General features: G+C 42.0%; 4 protein-coding genes across 7 annotated transcripts in view; 1 reads left to right on the forward strand and 3 right to left on the reverse strand.

The window, feature by feature from the left end:
- LOC135795612 (xaa-Pro dipeptidase-like) overlaps positions 1 to 19,685 on the forward strand; it is a 202,982-nt gene that overhangs the window by 147,037 nt on the left and 36,260 nt on the right. The gene's annotated exons all lie outside the window — the stretch shown is intronic.
- LOC135795534 (uncharacterized) overlaps positions 1 to 19,685 on the reverse strand; it is a 191,576-nt gene that overhangs the window by 129,881 nt on the left and 42,010 nt on the right. The window lies entirely within an intron of this gene.
- On the reverse strand, positions 318 to 11,017 carry Reck (Reversion-inducing-cysteine-rich protein with kazal motifs). Its single transcript, XM_065302377.1, has 10 exons — positions 10,320 to 11,017; positions 9,990 to 10,042; positions 3,969 to 4,052; positions 3,842 to 3,878; positions 3,045 to 3,404; positions 2,860 to 2,993; positions 2,557 to 2,806; positions 1,559 to 2,501; positions 1,355 to 1,503; positions 318 to 1,300 (listed from the first exon to the last, which is right to left on the reverse strand). The coding sequence occupies exons 1-10, from the start codon at positions 10,384 to 10,386 to the stop codon at positions 519 to 521; spliced, it is 2,859 nt and encodes a 952-aa protein (XP_065158449.1). The 5' UTR covers positions 10,387 to 11,017; the 3' UTR covers positions 318 to 518.
- LOC135793181 (uncharacterized) lies at positions 12,643 to 19,404 on the reverse strand. Of its 2 annotated transcripts, none has more exons than XM_065304020.1 (9): positions 19,238 to 19,404; positions 16,128 to 16,498; positions 15,866 to 16,063; positions 15,655 to 15,792; positions 14,630 to 15,520; positions 14,505 to 14,577; positions 13,559 to 14,175; positions 13,343 to 13,506; positions 12,643 to 13,285 (listed from the first exon to the last, which is right to left on the reverse strand). In XM_065304020.1, the coding sequence occupies exons 2-9, from the start codon at positions 16,485 to 16,487 to the stop codon at positions 12,802 to 12,804; spliced, it is 2,925 nt and encodes a 974-aa protein (XP_065160092.1). In that variant the 5' UTR covers positions 16,488 to 16,498; positions 19,238 to 19,404; the 3' UTR covers positions 12,643 to 12,801. The 2 variants fall into 2 exon arrangements, with proteins under 2 accessions (XP_065160092.1, XP_065160084.1); XM_065304012.1 differs by lacking the exon at positions 19,238 to 19,404 and adding an exon at positions 18,909 to 19,097.

Consider the following 19,685-nt stretch of genomic DNA (forward strand, 5'->3'; position numbering starts at 1 on the left):
GGGATGAAAAATGATTAAATTACTAAAATGGCTATAAAGAAATAGGGGTTGGTAATAAAAAACTAAAAATTTAGGGTTGTATGTATTTTTTAATTCCACATTATAAAAAAAATAAAAACAAAAGAATTTGTCCAAAAATTTAAAAAAAAGTTAAGGGTGAACAACCCTTATCACTTAGGGGTATGAAAAATAGATGTTAGCCGATTCTCAGACCTACTGAATACGCATATAAAATTTGGTAAAAATCGGTAAAGTCGTTTCGGAGGAGTATGGAAACAAACACTGTGACACGCAAATTTTATATATATAGATTTGAATCATGGTAAACATAACCTTTATTCATGCACATGTAATGTAATAGTATAGTCCTTACAATGACTAGCAACTTTATAGTATCTTTGGCGCATCAATTCCACCGGTATCTTAGGTATGATCAAATGAAAATCTGAATTAAACATTATTTACAGTAAAATATCACAGAAAAAACAAACAATCTATGTACAATTGCGTTGGATAGTTCAATATCTCACCGCTGAAGAGATTGACAGGAGTAGCGCTAGTAGCCACCAGCAGGAATTTTTTAGCTTCGGCGCTGCAGAGCTGTACGGTACGTGGACGACATTTGCATAGATGAGACTGCTCAAACTCAGTTCGCTGGCGACGCGCGGACTCCGTCGATTAATTAAACTCGCCAACTTTTCCGCTTCGCGCACGCACGCCTCCAGCTGCAGATCGCTGGGATGCGCTTCGGTGGACTTGACCACAACGAAAATGTCCAATTCGACGGTGAGATAGCCGGAAAGCGCGCATTGCGCAACCTGGACGTGACGTTCGAGTGCCTTAAGCAGCGCGCGCAGCGTCAGCGCGTGCGTAGACTTCGCCTGCAGCGCATACAATGCGCGATCAATCTGTTTCTTGCTGTATATGATCCGCAGCATACCGCCGCAGATTGGACAGCACGCGCCCGGCGGTGTCATTCCGAGGCAGTTTTCGCGTGCGAGCGGCGTGCATTCGATATTTCCACATTGCACCGCTTTGTGATCAGCGATCAGTCCGACTGTTACACAGGCACCGATGTAATCCACGATGGCGTAATCGGCTTGAGCGGCGCATTCGGAGATGTAAGTTTTTCCGTTGAATCCGCATACTTCCCCTTGATACTTGCAGTTTGTAATACACGATCCACGATAGGCTAGTTTCTTATTGCTGTGTGCTAGTAAACATGAGTTGGCATGTTCTGTGTTTTCAGTGTCGCAGACGGGATCGTGCGAGAGGTAGCTGCATTGTGTCGTGCCGTTGACTACAATCACACAGGTTAGTGAATTCATATTTAAACATTTTTTATTAAACTTACTGCATTGGTATTGAGTGCATGGTTTGTGCATCAATGAAAGACATATTTTTGAATCCGGCACGCATTTTTTACCCACCGAACAAGGGTTATTACGGCATGGATCCTGACATGGTCCGTAGTCAATTTCCGAATCGCTTAAACCCGCGCATCTGAAAATAATTGAGGTTAGAAATTCAATAAACACGGTTATGTTATAAATTTTACTTTGCTAAACATGCTGATGGGTAAACCATCCCATTGCGCCCACATACAGGGACATAATGCGTTGGGCAATTGCATGGGAGTGTTGTATACGCAGTGTTAACCCCTTCGAGGGCTGTCCTTCGACACTGCTTCTTACTGCAGATGACTTCGCCTGCAAAACAACTGCACTTGTTGCAGTCCATATCGAATGTCTCACCATGTTGTCTCTGATTACTGCTGCCTATCCAGCAACCACTTAGGGTAACACACAGCAATGGTTGGCATTGATCTATCCCATTTTTCGTACATTTACATATTTTTAAACACCCACGATTGTTGGGGATTGGTATCCGGACGTAGGCGCCTTCAGGTACAACATACTCACTTACTTCACCCATGCGACATCCTGGTGTGCACTTGTAGGGAAAACATGGTTCACCAGGAGTGCAATTCTTGTTCGGCGTGCAGGTTTCATTCACGTCGCAAGGGTCTCCTTTGCATGGCGAGGACACTTGTCCTTCTATGCGTGAATACATATTTTCGGATGGTGTGAGGAAGTTTACCAGAGACACACAGGCAGAGTTTGGATCGTCTGGTGATAACGTCGCGCAGATAGATTCAGGAGAGTGGGTTAGGGAGCTTTCTGTCCATTCCACGCATTGTGAGAGAATTTCCAAACAGATATTACGACAAATTTGGTTGGCATGCGAGTGTCTTGAACATGGTTTGATCTGTAAAGTGCACGCCACTGCCTTCCACATATTCGGGGAGCAATTGGAGATGTTTTTGAGAGGTAGCGTCAATCCGGGTAGAGTTAATTCACGTTGGCTTTGCCATAAATCCACGTCATTCCGTGCTGCTTCATCCGCTTGTGGCGTGCAGGATCGAAAAAGTTCCGTGGGACGATTGTTAAAATTGGTACAGAAGCTTAATCCATCACAACCCAATTCACACGGTTCATCAACTGAACAATCAAGAATTTATTACTGATGGTTTCAAAGATAAATGCGTATACAAACCTTCATCAATGCAATTTCGCAATTCTTCCTGCGCGACATCGCTTTGACACTTATAGTGGAATTCCTCCCACAGCATTGACCAGTCTTTCGTGAACGTTTTCGAACATAATTTGCGGCACGTGTTGGTTGATGCCTTCTGGCAGCAGTGCAGTTTGGCGCTGTCCATGCCAACGCGATCGATGCGGGAAACTTTCACGCTGGTCTGCGGCCCATCCGCCACTGGATGCATGAAGCATTGAAAGAGTGGATCCTGCAAACCCAGCCACAATGAACTTGTTAATTAGTTCAATTAGTAGCACATACGTGTAGTACTGGTGGACCACATCCGCCGACCTGCATAATGTCCAACATCTCTTGCAGTGTGTTGTTCGGAACAAGCGCGGAGCGACATGCCTCACGACATTTACTCTTGTTGGATTCCTCGCAACATGCAGTATCTGTAATCGTAGCTGATGCATTTCATTGAAACCCAAACATTCGATACATACATTTACTTGAATTCGGTATCGGCGTGACACGCACAAAGTCCCCAACGCAATTGAGCACCTCGGGGCTGGTTAATTCGCAAGTTTCCGATAGCAGGGCGCGTTGTTGACGTGTAGGTGTCAACCGGCTGCGAAATATGTCCAGGCAAGCATCGCCGCAATCCGGCGTTGAGGCCTGTCGGCAGCAACTCTCGCCGTCGCTCTGCTGGTCGACGCACATGAAGAACGAAATCTCGTCGGACTTCCGACATCCCTGATACAGATCCGCTGCACGTGTCGCGGTGATGCATGCCCGCCGACAGCTTTCGCTATGTGTGTGTGAACAACAGACACGACCTGACCACGAATCTCCGTGCGACATTTCTAAGGTACGAATATATAAAAAATTATTGCTTCATTCTGGGGTAGATTCTCGGGTATAGGCATGATTGCAAATAGCTTTCGATTACTATTACAATCCGGGTAAATGCCAAGCAAATTCGAATAAAACGGAATGGTGGCAAATGAAAACGCAGGCACTAGGGAACAGATCCAATAAAACGGACTCGTTTAGCGTCTCAGCAAGCGTTTTTTTTTCGTCCCTCGAAACGTTACGTCTTTATTCTTTCACTTTTGTGGGAAATTACATCATTTAAAATATTCGCAGTGAATCGAAAGTGTGAATTGTCGATTTTGCATATTACAATTTAGAAACACAAAAAAAAACGCGCGAGGAATTGAATCACGCACGCTCGATCGGATTTTTGACCACAATATTTCCGCTTTAATTCAGTTATGACCGAAACAAACTCACAACTCACCATCAAACGTTGCATTAAGACATTCCCAAAATTGCACCTGCAACACAAAACGTAATATCCGCAAAATTACCCAACTTTCTATCGAGCTTGGCGAATGAAACTCCTTTGTAAAGATAAAGATACTTACGAGTTGCGTGGAGCAAACTTTGTGCACATCTAATAAAGTTTGATTGCGTACGCCCACATCTGCCGCTATCTCCACCAAGGAGATCTGCAAGAAAAAAGACAAAAGAAATGCATAAAAGATTGCGTGTAAATCTAAAAAATATGATGTAATACACGTATGTTCGCTTTATGCTCGCTCCGAATCGTGTATCTGTCGAATTTTGCGCGGAAAACTCTCCGGCATACTCAATTATTTATCGAAAGACCCTCGTTTTCCCGCAGTGCTTACTTAGAAAACATCCATTGAGATCTTTTCAAGGCATTCCCAGCACCGCGACGGTGCTATTAGCATGTCAGCAGGAAAAAATAAACCGTGGAACTAGTCCCGATGATAAAACGTGGAATACATGGACAAGATAAAACATTTTATTAATATCATCACGCCAACTTGACTAAATCTGCTCGTCCCAACTAGCGTGTGTGCGGTGCTTATTGGGACAGACGGTGAATGTAGGTAGCAACGGGACGTCCCGTGCATCTTAGCGCGTAGCATTCGTCATTGTCAAAATGTGTTTGAATTAAGCATGTTTCAAGTTTTATTTTGTTGCCAGTCAGCGCGGAGAATTCGAGCCCTATCAGAAAAATACCATCTATCATGACTTTTTCCGCTTGAATGCAAGAAATGCACGAAATCAAAAAGCAAAGTTAAAATAGAATTTATTCAATAATGTTGCAATTACTTCTGCTTTGATTCGCGTTTCATGCGGAAATTGTGTTCATTCACTATTAGTATCGGCTTGCTGAGCATTTGGAAACCCTTTGAAGTTGATCATACGCAGAACAATGTAAACAAAACGTCGAATGCCAAACGCGGCGAGAATAAATATTAACATCCGCGCGTCCGTTGCGCCCGTCCGACACCGGGGTTTCCTGGTGTGCGGAGACAGCGACGTAGGTAAGTTACACATCGTGCATATAAAAATGCTCCCCGGGCCTCGTTACTTGTACGCGCCGCATGTGGTTTGGCGGCGGGTAGAATTTCTTCGCGGGCTCGGACCAGCGCTCATCATATTTCAGTTCGTGAATGTACGCTCCGAAACACTGGAAACTACATACTCTGCCTCAGACGCCCAGCACGAGCTCACCTTTTATGCACGGCAACTATCATACTGGCGGTGGTCAATCCAAGAAATCGTTTATTTCGCCCAATTCGCGACGTGTATTCGAAGATGCAAGATTTGACAACACTCGATATATTCACGCGTTTATTCTATCATGCCAAACTTTTTCCACGCCGGGGACAAGCGATTCATACCCGGCAATCGACATAATTTAATGCTAGCGAGAATAAAAAACATAAGAAATCAATAGCTTTGCAGTCACCAGCTCCTAAACACGCAGATTCACAAATCATACAAGTTAATCATAATTTTCATATAAATGTCTTTCTATGAAGCAAAAAATCGAGAATGTTATTAAAATAAATTTTTTCTACTTAAACGGGTAAAACGCAAGATTTTAAAAACAAAAAGTGGTACTTTAGACACGGACGACCAAGTCGTGACTAAAGTACTTTAGTCACGGGTGGAGCTTGCGCCTGCGCACTACCTTACGGTACAGCACAAAACAAGTGGAAGTAGAAAATATCGTTAGCATCACGTGGCTAAACATTATTAAACACTCGAGTAATCAATCTCGTGACTAAAATTCCCATTTACCCACTTGATACTTAATAAAACTTGCTGGAAGTCAAATCTGCATTAACTGTTTGTTATTCTAGAAGTGCACTACACGTTTACTGTCGCGTTTGAAGTCTGCTGCCAGCCCAAAAAAATGTTATGAATATTCAACGAGAAAACGCGCATTAAATCAGCCAAAGATCTAAAGTTTCCCCATTAGCCGGCCGCGACGTGCGTTTCTCGCATTGTGTTTATCTTATCTAATGATTTGTGACAATGACTTCGGTGTTGTGCGGTGGTGAATACGAGAGTCTGCGTGACGTACGCTTCGGTAGGTGTATCGTGTTTCCGGAAACGTCTCGTCCATTATAAAAAAGCACGCTAAAGACTTGGGCGCGGCGATTTATAAATCAATTGCTTGTTGTTTCATTTTCGAGCACGTTTCGGTTTACGTGCGCATTTTTCATCTCTCGGCCGCGACGTGTGTTTGCAAACGAATACCTACGGTCTCTGCGCGTTCGTAGTTCTTCAGCCGGTGCCGGTGCGCCTACTATTTCTGGCCGAGTTAATAAATATCAAAAGTCGCCGCGACGAAAATAAACGCAACTTAGCATTAACATTACGCTCATTTGACTGTACAACACACACATCAGCAAGGGAGTCGGTTGTAATATAACAACGTTGTTGTTTTTTTGCGAGCTGACCAATGTGTGCCATGCGAGAAATTTGAAAGATGCGGAAGATAAACGTAAACGTGATTGAGCGTTACGCACATTTGCACTTCGAGCCTAATACACGGGGTGTGTTTATTGCAAGATGGGCTTCATAAAGTTCAAAGCAGCGTGGTCCATGTGGCTGTTGTCGCGTTGCTGCTGCTGCTCGGTGACTGCTGGCACTCGCCGTTGTGGGAGTTATGGGCGACGCGAAGAACAAGCACGGAATGTTTCAGCAGGTCATAATGAAGGAAATGAGACGTCGTATATCAATCCTCCACACTCGAAATAAACTTCATATTTTTAGTTGTTATAAACGATGTGTAAGGCGCGTAAATACTCACAAGTACAACCATTACGCGTGTACAAAACACACATCCTGGAGAAAAATCCCGTCGTCGGAATAAAATTTTCGAATCTGGATCAAAGCAGAGTCCAACGAGTCTTTTGTCGCGCGCGTTTAAAAGTAATTAAATCCCGGTGATAACTTTCGCCAACGTAAACAGCCGAAAGCTTTTGATCCACTCTTGCCGAAATTCTCATGTGCCGTGAGCGACAACACATTGCGCTCGTGGAACTTTAAGCCGCGAGATCAAAAGTTTTCAGCGATTTTCAAACGAAAATTGTTGTGGCAATTAATAAGAATATGGAACACAGAAGTCAGAGAAGTTGAAACGCGCGCGCGCAACGTCAAAGCGTTTGTTTTATTTTCGGTCGGCTTTTCGGCTAATCCTTCGCCGCCGCAAGGGAATATCAAACACTTGGAAACGTATTATTCAACTTCAAATCACATCGCACGTGCGGTTATTTGTCGCGTGCGGCTGGTAAAAATAGTTTACACACATGTCCCGGATACACATTTTCCAACCATAATCATCATCGGCAGAGAACAACGCCGAAATATTTGCTCTATATTCTCTCAGTGCGCGCGCGCTGCTCGTTTCATACACTTATATTCAATTAACTCTCATAAATTCTCTTCAATTAAGTGGAATATGATGGAAGTAAATGAATACGACGCGAACGTCATGTTCCGTGCGCGAGAACTTTAAGCGTTCGAGAAAAGGAAACTTTGAGTGCTGCAGCGGCAGTGTTCATGTTTGTTTTGTTCTTTCGGCCATAAATAAATTGCGAGTGTGCGTACATGCGAAAGAAACAAGCACTTCCACACACACTGCTGGAATTTCGAACTCGAAAGGACAAAAGTGTCAATATTTCGACTTATGTCTAAGCATTCAAGCATACTCCTAGCGCAGATGTACATTCAAATAGAAATAGATTTAATGCAAGTGACAGAAATGCGCGCGACATCATGTTAATACCATTTTCATGCCTTCGGCATAATCTCTCGGCTCTATTCAGCTAGTCAGCATTCAACAAACCCTCAGTCATACTCGTATTAAATATGTAACCAGCACGATGCTGGCCGTATTTCTATGCCGGCTAATTGGACGCAAATTTAATGAATAGACTACACAATGCGCGCAACCCGCCTTCATATTTCGGGGTTGTAGAATCGATGATGAAAAGAAAGTGCCAACGAGTAACTTGTTGCATTGTGTGAATGGCGGCGCGACCGGAGGTGAGCGATTGATCAAACCGCCAGCGCACAATACGGGAATTTACATCAATGGCACCTATTTACATTCACAACGCTGCGGTGACAAGTTTAAGCGGCGTACAATGCATTCAGTGATTGAATGTAATATGATGTTTTAGCAACAATCAATTGTAGGCAGGTAGCGCGGCCGTAAATCTCACTCCGTGTACTTTTAATCTCATATTCTCGGGATTCTGTCCTCTTGTGGGCTTGTGGAACACCTCAGTAGAAATCGAGTAATAAAATCAATCGCACACCTACTCGATATGATGAAAAGTGTGACTGGTAAAAAAACGCAACACACATTATTGCATGCATGAATATTATTACAAGCTTGAATATGTAGACATAATTGAATAAATGACTTCTTTCTCGCTGCTTGTTTATCGCTGTCATAACGATAAGCCATCGATAGGTTACCCGCGGTTCGAGCTGGCTGGAGCCAAGAGTCAAAGACCAAAGACACTGGTGTTGTTATTTTTGTCATGTTCTTATAATTTTACCACGAGTATAACGATAACATCTTATTTCACATTTCTCATCGGCTCGCCCCGAATCGTTCAGTATATTAACATATGCACTTTCTTCATGGACGCCCATGCGTCCGTATTCATCTATATGTGTGTGTGATGTGTCGTTGATAAATGACATTCGCTTTTTAAACATATGAGAGCCTCTTGAGTGCCCGTTCCACTCTGGCACTTGCGACTGTGGCAAGTCGAATGACGAAAATTTGATCGCGGCGCATACAATGTGATGCAGGCATGGATGAAGTGGTTCAAGTACCATACACATCTGGTTTGCCTCATCGCCACATATCATGTTTCAAGAGACACAATTACGACACACGAGAATATCGAGACGTTGCAGACCTCTCTTCGGGGCGCTCTTGGTTTCCGCATCAACACCTCAATTGAATGAATTTTCGACGAAATAATATTCCAGCGATTTAGTTAATATGCTTAGGAAAATATTTTATTAAATGTGTCCGGGACGGAAAGTCACGCAATGCATAGCAAAACGCGAATGGTTAAACATCCGGGTAATATTTCGATTCGCGTCGGCTTTTGTTCCTACGTGAGCTGTTGTCTTAAAGGCCCATGCTCGAATACGAATCGCGCGCTGGTCATGAAACGTGCCGTACCGTCGTATCATAAACACGCTATATGTGTATTGTGTATCATCGGTCGAGTCAAAATCGCATTAATTATTCATCAGTTTTCTGCTGCATTTCAACTATAAGTATGCATTTTGAATTTTGAATGCTTCCAAGAAGTCCGAGGCGCAATTAGAATCGCAAATATAGAATAAAACGATCTGTGTACCTATATTTGCTTTAGAAAGAGCTTTAATACGCAGACAATGGTCGGAAAATAAAACGGAACACGGAAATATTGAATTTAATTTAATTGGTTTATGAAATTTTCGTGTTTGGGTTTAGAAAATTCAGTTTTTGTAATTTTATTGTTCGCGTTTTTGTCATTTACATACGTTTGCACACAATTAATGTTGAACGTTTACAGCTATTGTAATTACGAGCATGTTACTAATATTTAATGACAACGTGTGTAGAAAGAGTTGCAGTTGCACTTTGGCAGCGTTTCAAAACGATTTTCAACTTGGTGTGGCAGTGGCACCAGAGGAAAAAAAATGCGCGGCGATGTTTTAAGTTTAAGGTGGAACACGCGTATCGTTTTCTAATCGCCGCGCGCTCGCTGAAGCAATTTTTCACAGCGCCTAACGACCAGCGAAACATCAAAGGAACAAATTAAACGCCGAGCGAAAACGGCGCGGCGTTTGTTATATTTTCGGGCGGCTCGTCATATTTTCGTTAGGGCTCAAAAAACTCTCGCGGCGTCGCCGTCTTCCGTTCGAAAGGAGAATGAAATTTATTAGGTGTCGCATCGCGCCGCCGGCGGCGAGTGGAAAGGCGTCGGGCGTCGCGACGCCGCATTACATCGCCCGGCTGTATATATGTCGAGTAATCAAAACAATTGCGAGATCAAAAGAATTCCCGATACGTTTGACGGGGCACGCTTTTCTCAACTCACCTCTTCGCAAAACGTCCGGCAGCTGCCAGTGGCATGCGAGCAGCACATCAAATCTGAAAGAACACAGGGAATTAAATTTATGTCGCTAATAAATTATGCGGCGGCGCGTTTGAAGCGCGCGCTTAGTGCGTTTGAAATAAAAGTAGACGGCGAGTAAACTTCGGGAAAAGTTTACGCAAACTTTGAGAATGAGAACTCTTTTTGATAGATTGAAAATCACATCGCGTGAATACACAATTGATATTCGCGGATAATTCGCAAATAATTATCAAGCATGAAGTTCAGAAGTTAAAGTTCATTAGGTAATAAAGTAATAGAATCTCGACGTACCTTGGCCACTGGAAAATACGACCGCTTCGAAAACAAGCAACAAAACAACCCGCACGTATTCGATCATCGTCGTCGTGGCGCGAAAATTTTTGAAACGCGTTCAGCGCGTGGTAGCGGCAGCACGCACCGAAAAGCTCCTCTGCATCTCACCCGCGGCACTTAATCGCTGCGACTGAACTGGATGGGACCGCATGGGCCGGGATGCGATATGGGAATAGCCGAAGCCGGCCGCAGCATACACATGCATGCACACACTAACAACACGCACGCTTCTCGGTTGCACTCCTCCACTCGAGTACTCAACGAGCGCGACTACCAACCGGATAACTAACTACATGTGCCGCACGCTAAACGCTATTGCTATTCAACTATTCACCGGGGGCACCACGCCGCTTCCACCATTGGCCATTTAAAATAACCATCTCGTTTTGTTCATTCACCACACGCTGCTCGCATGTACGCCCGCACTGGTGAGGATGTTGCGGTGGTAGTTGGTCGCGATTTGCAGCCGCAGGCGGACTTTCTAAGCTCACGCTGCTGGTGTCCGGAAAAAAATTCGCAAATAATTCAATTTACTCGCTTCGTAGTAGGGTAGAGTGAAACGTTACATCCACCCACGCTTCACGTCCAACGCGTACTGAAATTTATTTATGTATAATTAGATGTCCGCTTCAATAGGAATTAATTAAACGCAGAATGTAACGGCGACAATTAAGATTAAGTGCACAACGCAACCGCGTGCGCATACGCTGAATTGATTAATGACGCACAAATGCGCCGAGTATCGCCTCCCGAATGATAATAAGTACGAAATAAAAGTATGATTCTAGCGCGGCGCGGATCCGTTATGTTTGGTGTTATCGTCGACGCCTGACCGGCACGGCGGCGATAAGCCGCTTCAAAGACGTTTATTTGTGTTAACAATGACAATATTGTATTGTTCGTTTATTGCCGGCTACCAAATAGCGATTGTGTGCGCTTTTGCATTGTTTTTACAACGAGAGCGCATTGTATTAGAAATGATAGGAGAATAGGAATGCGTTTCGAAATATGTGCGCTAATGCTTGTTTTCCGGGATTCAAAGGTTCAAAGCTTTGAATTTATTTATATTGTTTATATGTATGTAATATGTTTGGTTGTAAATGCACTTATGCGCATCGCGCTTTTCGAAAAAGCTCAGTGTACGTTCATTGATTGTAGGCAACACAAAATACATACATTTTCGGTATTTTGGTTACGATTATCTCGCAAAGTACAAGCGATATAAAGGAGCGGATTGCGGATTCTTAATCTACGGCAAATCCTTTATACGGTGAAATAATAAACATAATAAGAGGTGGAACAATAAGAGGGGTAGAAAGTAATTTATAAGGAAATTGGGCAAAGGGGGGCTTGATCATGTTTTTTGAGTTGTTTCGGTAACGAATACCTTCTAAACTAAGAGAGGTAGCGACCAATGAATTCAAGATTATGAAAGCTTAGACAATTTTCTACTAGATAAGAATTAAAAATAATTATATTTCGGGGGGTAAAAGGTCCGAAATCGTGACTAAAGGTGCTAAAAAGTGCAATTTATCGTTTTTTTGTCTTTTTTTTCAATTGCGAATATCTCGAAAACTAAAAGAGATAGACAATAACAGATTTCGAATTCTTAATCTACGGAAAATTCTCTAATAAAAACTTAGATTGGAAGTCTAATAGATGAAATTTTAATTTAAAAACATGGGCAAATGGGAGTTAGCTATACGTTCATCCACGTACAGTGGAAGAAGACGAGCCACTTCTACCAAAGCCTTTGTACGGTGCCTAGAATGGGAGTCACTTTTACCGCTAGCTTCGTAAGGTACCGAGAATACGAGTCACTTCTACCGCTAGCCTCGTACGGTGCCCTGAACACGAGTCACTTCTACCGCTACCCTCGTACGGTGCCCTGAATAAGAGTCACTTCTACCGCTGCCCTCGTACGGTGCCCTGAATGGGAGTCACATCTACCGCTACTCTCGTACGGTGCCCTGAACACGAGTCACTTCTACCGCTAGCCTCGTACGGTGCCCTGAATGGGAGTCGCATCTACCGCTACTCTCGTACGGTGCCCTGAACACGAGTCACTTCTACCATTAGCCTCGTACGGTGCCCTGAACACGAGTCACTTCTACCGCTACCCTTGTACGGTACCCTGAACACGAGTCACTTCTACCGCTAGCCTCGTACGGTGCCCTGAACACGAGTCACTTCTACCGCTACCCACTACGGTGCTCTGAACACGAGTCACTGTTACCGCTAGTCTTATACGGTATAAGATTAGATCATAAAAATACAGAAATGCAGTTCATTTATATGATTATTATTATGTTTGAAAACTCTCTCCTATATACAAACAAACTCAGAATACAATTTCCTTATTATTACATAGACTTAGAAAATATTTTACATTTGGTTAACGTCTTTGGTCTTTCGATTTCGATCCGTGAATTTCATAATTTTATTGAATTGCCTCGCCCGCGGAAGGTTCCAGTGAATCATAACACACCGAAGTTGACATGACTTCGCCTACTGGTCCTGCCAGCGCGACTAACTTCTGATCCTTTTCTATTTGCGCAGTAGCCAGCTGTTTCTGATTGTTGTTGTTATCATTTTCTTCATTTAGATAGAACGACTGATCACTTTCAACCTTCGAAACGATCAAAGCCGATAGTGATTTCGGTTTCATCACTGTGTCATCTTTATTCTGATCTAGGTCTGTTCCATACTCGCCTCCAGTGTTGGCCTTTAGATTCTGATTGATATGACTATTATGTGTGAAATTATTGTTGAGATGTGAATCATTGCTGGCATAAATATGCGACGTATACGAGCGCATGCTGCGATCTTCTTCAATGCTAGGAGTGTAATGCTTCGCCTGGTAACTGAGCACGTCTACCTCCAAAGAGTCTGGGGTTATACTTGTCCCACAACTAGTGGTGTCACTGAAAATTTATCATATATTATTTATTATTACAAATGAAGATGAATTCCAACAATACCCATTAATCTGTTCGATGATAACAGGCCCGAAGAATCGTGTGGGCTGCATTCTGGTTTCTTCTTTCTCGCTGTTCGGCATTATCTGCAATGCGCTGTGTGGACGAGGAATATCGTAGTCCGGGTCAGAAAGTCTGCGTTTTCTGATTGGTACAATATTTTTCCACTAAAAAATACAAAATTTAGTAAAATCATTTGATTTTTAGCGTAATTCTAACTTCTTCTTCAGTGTAAGGCCCATTATCTTCTAAATTCGTCATATCTGGGGACGACACCGGCGCATTTGCAACTTTACTCAATTCATCCAACAAACTATTCAACTCCTCGGTTTGTTCGACACGTTTACGTCGCAACTGAACATGAATCTGCTCTTCCTCCTTGCCATCTTCATCAGTTTCATGCTCAGTATCATTAAACTTCTCAATCAGTTCTTTCACCTTCTGCCTGGAAAATGGTTCGTAATTATGATTCTCCAGATCGTCTAGAATCTCATCAATCGTCATCAGTTTATTATCGTCTTTCAACCGGAATTCATCAGACTCATTCTGCTGTTCATAGAATCGCACAATCGGAAGCGTCACTTCCGACGCCACCTTCAAGCGTTTCTGTCGTTTTGGCTTACAGATCAGCTTCGGACGTGGAATATTCAGGCGTTGGCTTGGATCATAGAGGTCGTAATCAAAATCGGAGTGATTGATATCCTCCTTATCACCTTCATGGGCATTATTATTATCATTCGGTTCTTCATCTTCAATCTGGTCATTTTCATCCTGTTTAAGCGATAATTGTGGTTGTGGAAGCGCAGAAAGCTGCTCAAGCTGCGGTGGTACTGGTTCTATACCAACACAAACGAAAATATAGCGAAACATTAAAGCATATATACAAAACAAACAAAAATTCAACAAAATCAAAGCAAAATCTTGAAAAAGCAAAGAAAAAACATTGGATACTATCAACACACGGTTAATAAATTCACGAAAACTAAAGCATCAACAATTGCTAGTCATCTAAATTCATTCAAAAACAATCCAAACTTTATATTGATATAATAACCTGTACATATAATATTTAGGAATTTAATTGATTGTCTTCCGGCCTATTACTTTGCTCGTTTAATCCGATTTTGAAATGACTGGCGGTATTTAAGATAGAACTTTTTCACACCTGAATTGTTATTGACATTCTCAGGCTCGCTGGTAACAGATTCTTTCACTTCGTCAGTTTTATCTTCCTTTTCCTTAAACAAAATAAATTTAAAAAATTGTATTTATAAAATATATTTTCATTACTTGTTCTTCTTTTGTGTGTAAAAGTCCATTGAGTTCTTCAATGACATCTGGGAGTATACATACTCCTTGATCATGCTCATTGATTTCTGTGGTCTTCTCTGAAGCAGGTTCTTCTTCAAGACTGTTTTCGGTAACTTCTTTCTCGGAACTTTCACCTGTGGTGCTAAGTTTCTCAATATTCTTCTCTTTAGCTTCATTTTTATTAGAATTTTCATTGCGTTTAATACGATTGAACATTCTAATAACAAAACTACGACGTTTAGTCATTTTTGATTGTTTCCGGACCTTTTTTTCATTTTTTTCCTCCTCCTCTGCGGATTCTTGTGGAATGGGTCTTGGTGGTAACACAGGTTCAACCGTTTCGACTGCTTCCACAGTTTCTCCTTCATATTCCGGCGTAGTTGAGTCATATATTGGCTCCCAATACTCCACATTGTTCTTCTTTTGGTTTAATTCCACATACGTTGGATTCTCGATAATAACCTCGGGTTCCACATGCTCCTGATTGGGTATTTCCTGATAAATATGCGGGTCTTTCGGCGCATTCAGAGGAGGATCAAAAGTAGCATACAAATCATTTTCAATAGTCTCTATGTTCAAATCATCCTCCTTGATCCAATCACCTTGGTCACTATTTGCACTAATATCCGATAGTTGCTTATCCAGAAGTTTCTTCAAGTTATTATTCTTTGGTAACTTCGGGCTGGCCTTGCTTGCCTTTAGATGCTCCGCAGTTAAACCTTCAACTGGGATGTAGCTCTGCCCTCCGATGGACTCTATACGTTCCACCATTGTCTTCACATTCTTCTCTTTCGATCGCATTTGTTTATTGAAATTGTTACCCATTCGATCAGGCAGCGTGTTTTGTCGAATGAGAGCAGGCACAGGCGGCTGTAAAACGTTGTATGATATAATGCAGAAAAAATACCGCTATATGATAGAATTTGTCAATATTTAAACATTCGCCTTGTCACCATGACAACCAATCACATATGACACATTCGGTGATAAGATTACACACGTACCTTATCTGCAAGTGCGCGCACAGCTAAGTCATCAGCCGAATACCGGAAATGTGACATTCGCGTTGTCTGCGAGGTTTGTTTGAGCGCGCCCAAAATCGCAAGCATCCATTTGTCCTGCTCAGCCCGTGTGTCAGCACGCTAGCAAGTTATTTAAAATAATAGAAAATGATATTCAGAGTTTTTTTTCATGCTTGAGAAACAAAATAATTACCAAGGTAATTGTATGATTGCGCGTCTCGATTTGAAACACACAGTTGGAAGCAGATCCCGGTTTGATGTTGCAGGGTGAACCTAATGTGATTGATCCCTTGCATGGGCTAATCGTGTCATATTCAGCCTTTGATCTGTAATATAATAATAGCCGACCCTCCAACACAAACCAATACCTTTTCCACGATGATACCAAACGCTACAAATAATTTAAAGAAGAAACAATAGCAAAACATCGGTGGAATATATTTTGTTTAATTTACAAGTTTGCCTTTCTTGTGGAGGTATCCAGAGACTTTGGATGTCTGTGGGTCTACTTGCTGATCCGCGCCTTCCTCCACAGTTTCTTCTTGTGGTTCATCATCGGTGATGTCGGGTTCTTTGACTTCCACGACGTTCAAGACGGGAGTTTCATCAGGTTCTGTCGGGGTTTTCAGCAGTGGTGTTTTCTTTTTGGCTGGCCAATCGGGCGGTGAAGGTTCGGCCAAGACTGCTCCAGCTTGTACCTCGGCAGCCACAATATTCTTCAGATCTCCCTCATAGAAATAACTAACAACGCAGTCGGATGCTGCCTCGCGGACGGTAGAAGGGACCAACCGGACTCCTTCGACACCATGAGCCATTATACGATGCACTGTAACAATCGAATCATTTTTAATTACGATTTAGAGAGAATGTGTGTTCAGTTGTTGTTGGAAATCCTATGGAATTAATTCGTTGATTGCGCTGCACTTTTATTTTTTTAATTGGCAATTAGTCGCCGCTGCGCACGCGCAAAGAAAATTCAAGAAAAAAACGTTGCGAGGAAATATAATATGTATTTTGTCTACAAGTACCGCAAGTCCAAGGCACGTACGAATCATAAACACACACAGAAATTCGTGTTGAAACTAAAAGCAAAAATTCGCTGCAAAAGAGAAATGAACTAGTTATGCGTAGTTGTGAATTATGCAGCCATAGTGGTCAAGCATTCGTTATAATTTGAGCCACATAAGCATTAAGTATATGTAAGAACGTCTAATTCTCATAGTGAAACTCGACTTTTACTAGTTTTGCACAACGCTTTTTACCTTTCTTCCAAGTAGGTACACTCGACATTCATCGCTTCATTTTCGCTCCACGTACAGTCGGTTTTTCTAAGCGAGCGTTTGCTTTCGACGCATAAATATTTAGTGTGCTGCAGCCGCGTTTGCACATAATAACACTGTTAATTACTGATCATAACGTTTGATACCGACACTTTCAGTGGCAAGCGCGATTACTGGACTAAGCAGAAAATAAATCATTCACAAGACCGTGAAAACAATATTGATGAACATTACTGGCTGACTAAGCACTTAATTCCGATGTTAACACGGTCGTAAACCACATGCACGTCAGGATGAAAACAGCGCGCACCTTTATTGTCAGGGATAAGAAAAATACGAATGAAGAAGCGTTGTTTTTCGTGCTCTAGTAAACAGACTAAATAGATTCATGCTAAAAACTAATGCGCGTTGTCTTACAATGACAACAATTGTTTCCACCTTCGAAATTAAATGAAAACCCTCATCACAATTATTGATAATGTTTATATTTTTCTACCATACGCGATGTACTGGTGTAAAATTTCATGTGATGTTTAATTTTTGTGTCAATTATAAATAATTCTCGAAGTCGTGCGCAAATTTATGTAAATGGGAGTAGTTTCTAATCGTTTTATTTTTTCTTCAACAAATACGGCCGACTTTTTTGTGTCTGCGGTTGCAATTTGTTCCAAGCTGTGGATAAAAGTGAAAATACGGTATTAACATGCGAGTGCGATATGCCCAGCAAACGTAAACTCGTTAAACCTTGATAGAATTATTAAAATTCTAATTAGATAATGAGTAATATCGCATAAATACGCGGTGCGTACGAAAAGGGGAAGGAAGATGCCAACCAAGCATAACGCTTCACCACAAATCGTTGATTTATAATAAATTAAGTCGATGTTAACTCGTTATGCCGTGTTTTTTGCGTCGATTGATCGATTCCGAACGCAATAATTAGCAAAAAAGCGCGTGTAAGCGCACCGTTCATTGTTCGGCGTTCGGTGTTGTTTTTTTTACCGAGGTGTGATGTAAGTGTGCCGACAATTGTAATTAACATTGCGGCAATAAACGAACGTTGCATCAAAATCGGCATGAGGCGTGCTAAAATCAACTTGACTTTCAACGATTTAACAATTTCTGCATTGTGACTTTGTGTCCTCCTCGCCGAACGTAAATAGTATTCGGTCGGGGGCTACGATAAAACGTGAAGAATTCGCAGTACATGCGGCGTGTCTACCGTCCTACTAAAATTAGATAAATGAGTGATACTAAAGTGGAACCAGAACCAGACACAAAAAGTGTCATTTCCTGTCTACTATTGCATCCAAATGTAGATGGATTTTTTTCTTCCTTGTTTTATGACTGTCATTTCAGTTGTTTTTATGTATTCATGCATGATTGTATTGTACTCGTATTTTTATATTTTACATGCAATCGCTAGCAAGAAGTAGAAATAGAAGAAAATGATCGTTTTGTCTGGTTCCTGTTCAAAAATAGTCTCAATAAGGTTAATTTTTATCCTGCCATCTATTTTAAGGTTAAAGATTAGGGATGCAAGCGGAGCCCCTTTTCAAATAAATCCTCAAAATGTCAATTTGCGCTATTTTTATGCTCGGGTTTTCTTTAAACGCAGTCGATGGTATTTTCTCCTTCGGCACGCAACCGAAATCAGCATTGTTAACGCTGTATTTGTTGATTTGCGTCAATTATTATTTCACTTCACCTTTCCTTCCTATGGTGCGGTGCGCGCGCGAGTTAGCCACTGATTTATTGTTGTAGATTCAAGAGGAAAGCAGGAACCAGGAGGCAATAAGCGCGCAGCAACTGAACTAACAAGCCAATTATAATTAACTCACGATTAAAATAATGCGAGAAAAAACGCAGCAAAATGCAAAAATGTGAAACGCATTTCGTTTCATAATGCGCGGCGGTGATAATAATTTTTAAAAATAGTGGGAGCGGGGAACTTACATGGAGTTACTCGGCGAATTCTCCAGATCGACTGCATTACTGGATCGATTACTCAGAAACGTTTATTATCGCGAATTGTAGGAAGTGTTCACCGCACGCAGTGTGAGGACGAATTGGACAGATTAGGAATATTTTATTCGTAACGACAATTGTTTTTGTTATTTAAACCAAAGCCTACTGGGAAATTTTAAAGTATAACAATTGAAATCATCGATTGTCAACACAGACAAATTATTACATAGAGATAGATAAATTAATAAACAAAGAAAATAAATTAAAACAAAATTTAAATTTTAAACGCAGCGAAATTAAAACTTAATAAAACTTACCTTTAATTCCGGTAGAAAATTCACTGGTCCAACACTTGTTAACGCACGTATTTCACGTTTTTTGCGCTTCGCGCTTTCCGCACAATTAGTTCCTGATGGCTACCGGCGAAGGTGCTCTTCGCGGCGCGTTTCTGAAGCGACTGACAAAACCAGTAGCTGCATCGCGCGCTCTTCGTGCCGCCAGTAGCGCGTACCGCAATGCATGAAACAAGCACGTACGAGAAGTGGGATGCGGGTGGTTTTCGGTTTCGGTGTGTCGTCCCATGCTGCTGCTCACCATCGTGCATGCAGCATGCGGAAGTTGACATCCGTCTGAAAATTATCTGCCATTATTGCGGCGTGCCATATGTTCGCTCGGACATGAATTGTATAAACGCCATAAACAAATCTGTTGAAAATGAGAGTCAATTGTTCGGCGCGCGCGCTACAAAACAAACACAGCGTTCGG

Source organism: Atheta coriaria, unplaced genomic scaffold (assembly GCF_025399875.1).
Source record: "Atheta coriaria isolate IRGN ID8LTWV9N9 unplaced genomic scaffold, Caltech_Dcor_3.1 hic_scaffold_1_pilon, whole genome shotgun sequence".
Lineage (NCBI taxonomy): Eukaryota > Metazoa > Arthropoda > Insecta > Coleoptera > Staphylinidae > Dalotia > Dalotia coriaria.

Coding starts and splice junctions, on each gene's coding strand:
- LOC135793181 (XM_065304012.1), bottom strand. CDS start 18,945: ATGCAGTCGATCTGGAGAATTCGCCGAGTAACTCCAT. Junction 16,064..16,127: donor TCCACAAGAAAGGCAAACTT/GTAAATTAAACA, acceptor AATTATTTGTAG/CGTTTGGTATCATCGTGGAA. Junction 13,507..13,558: donor GGCCTTACACTGAAGAAGAA/GTTAGAATTACG, acceptor TGTATTTTTTAG/TGGAAAAATATTGTACCAAT.
- Reck (XM_065302377.1), bottom strand. CDS start 10,386: ATGATCGAATACGTGCGGGTTGTTTTGTTGCTTGTTTTCGAAGCGGTC. Junction 2,994..3,044: donor GATACCGAATTCAAGTAAAT/GTATGTATCGAA, acceptor CTACGATTACAG/ATACTGCATGTTGCGAGGAA. Junction 2,807..2,859: donor GTGGTCCACCAGTACTACAC/GTATGTGCTACT, acceptor CTGGGTTTGCAG/GATCCACTCTTTCAATGCTT.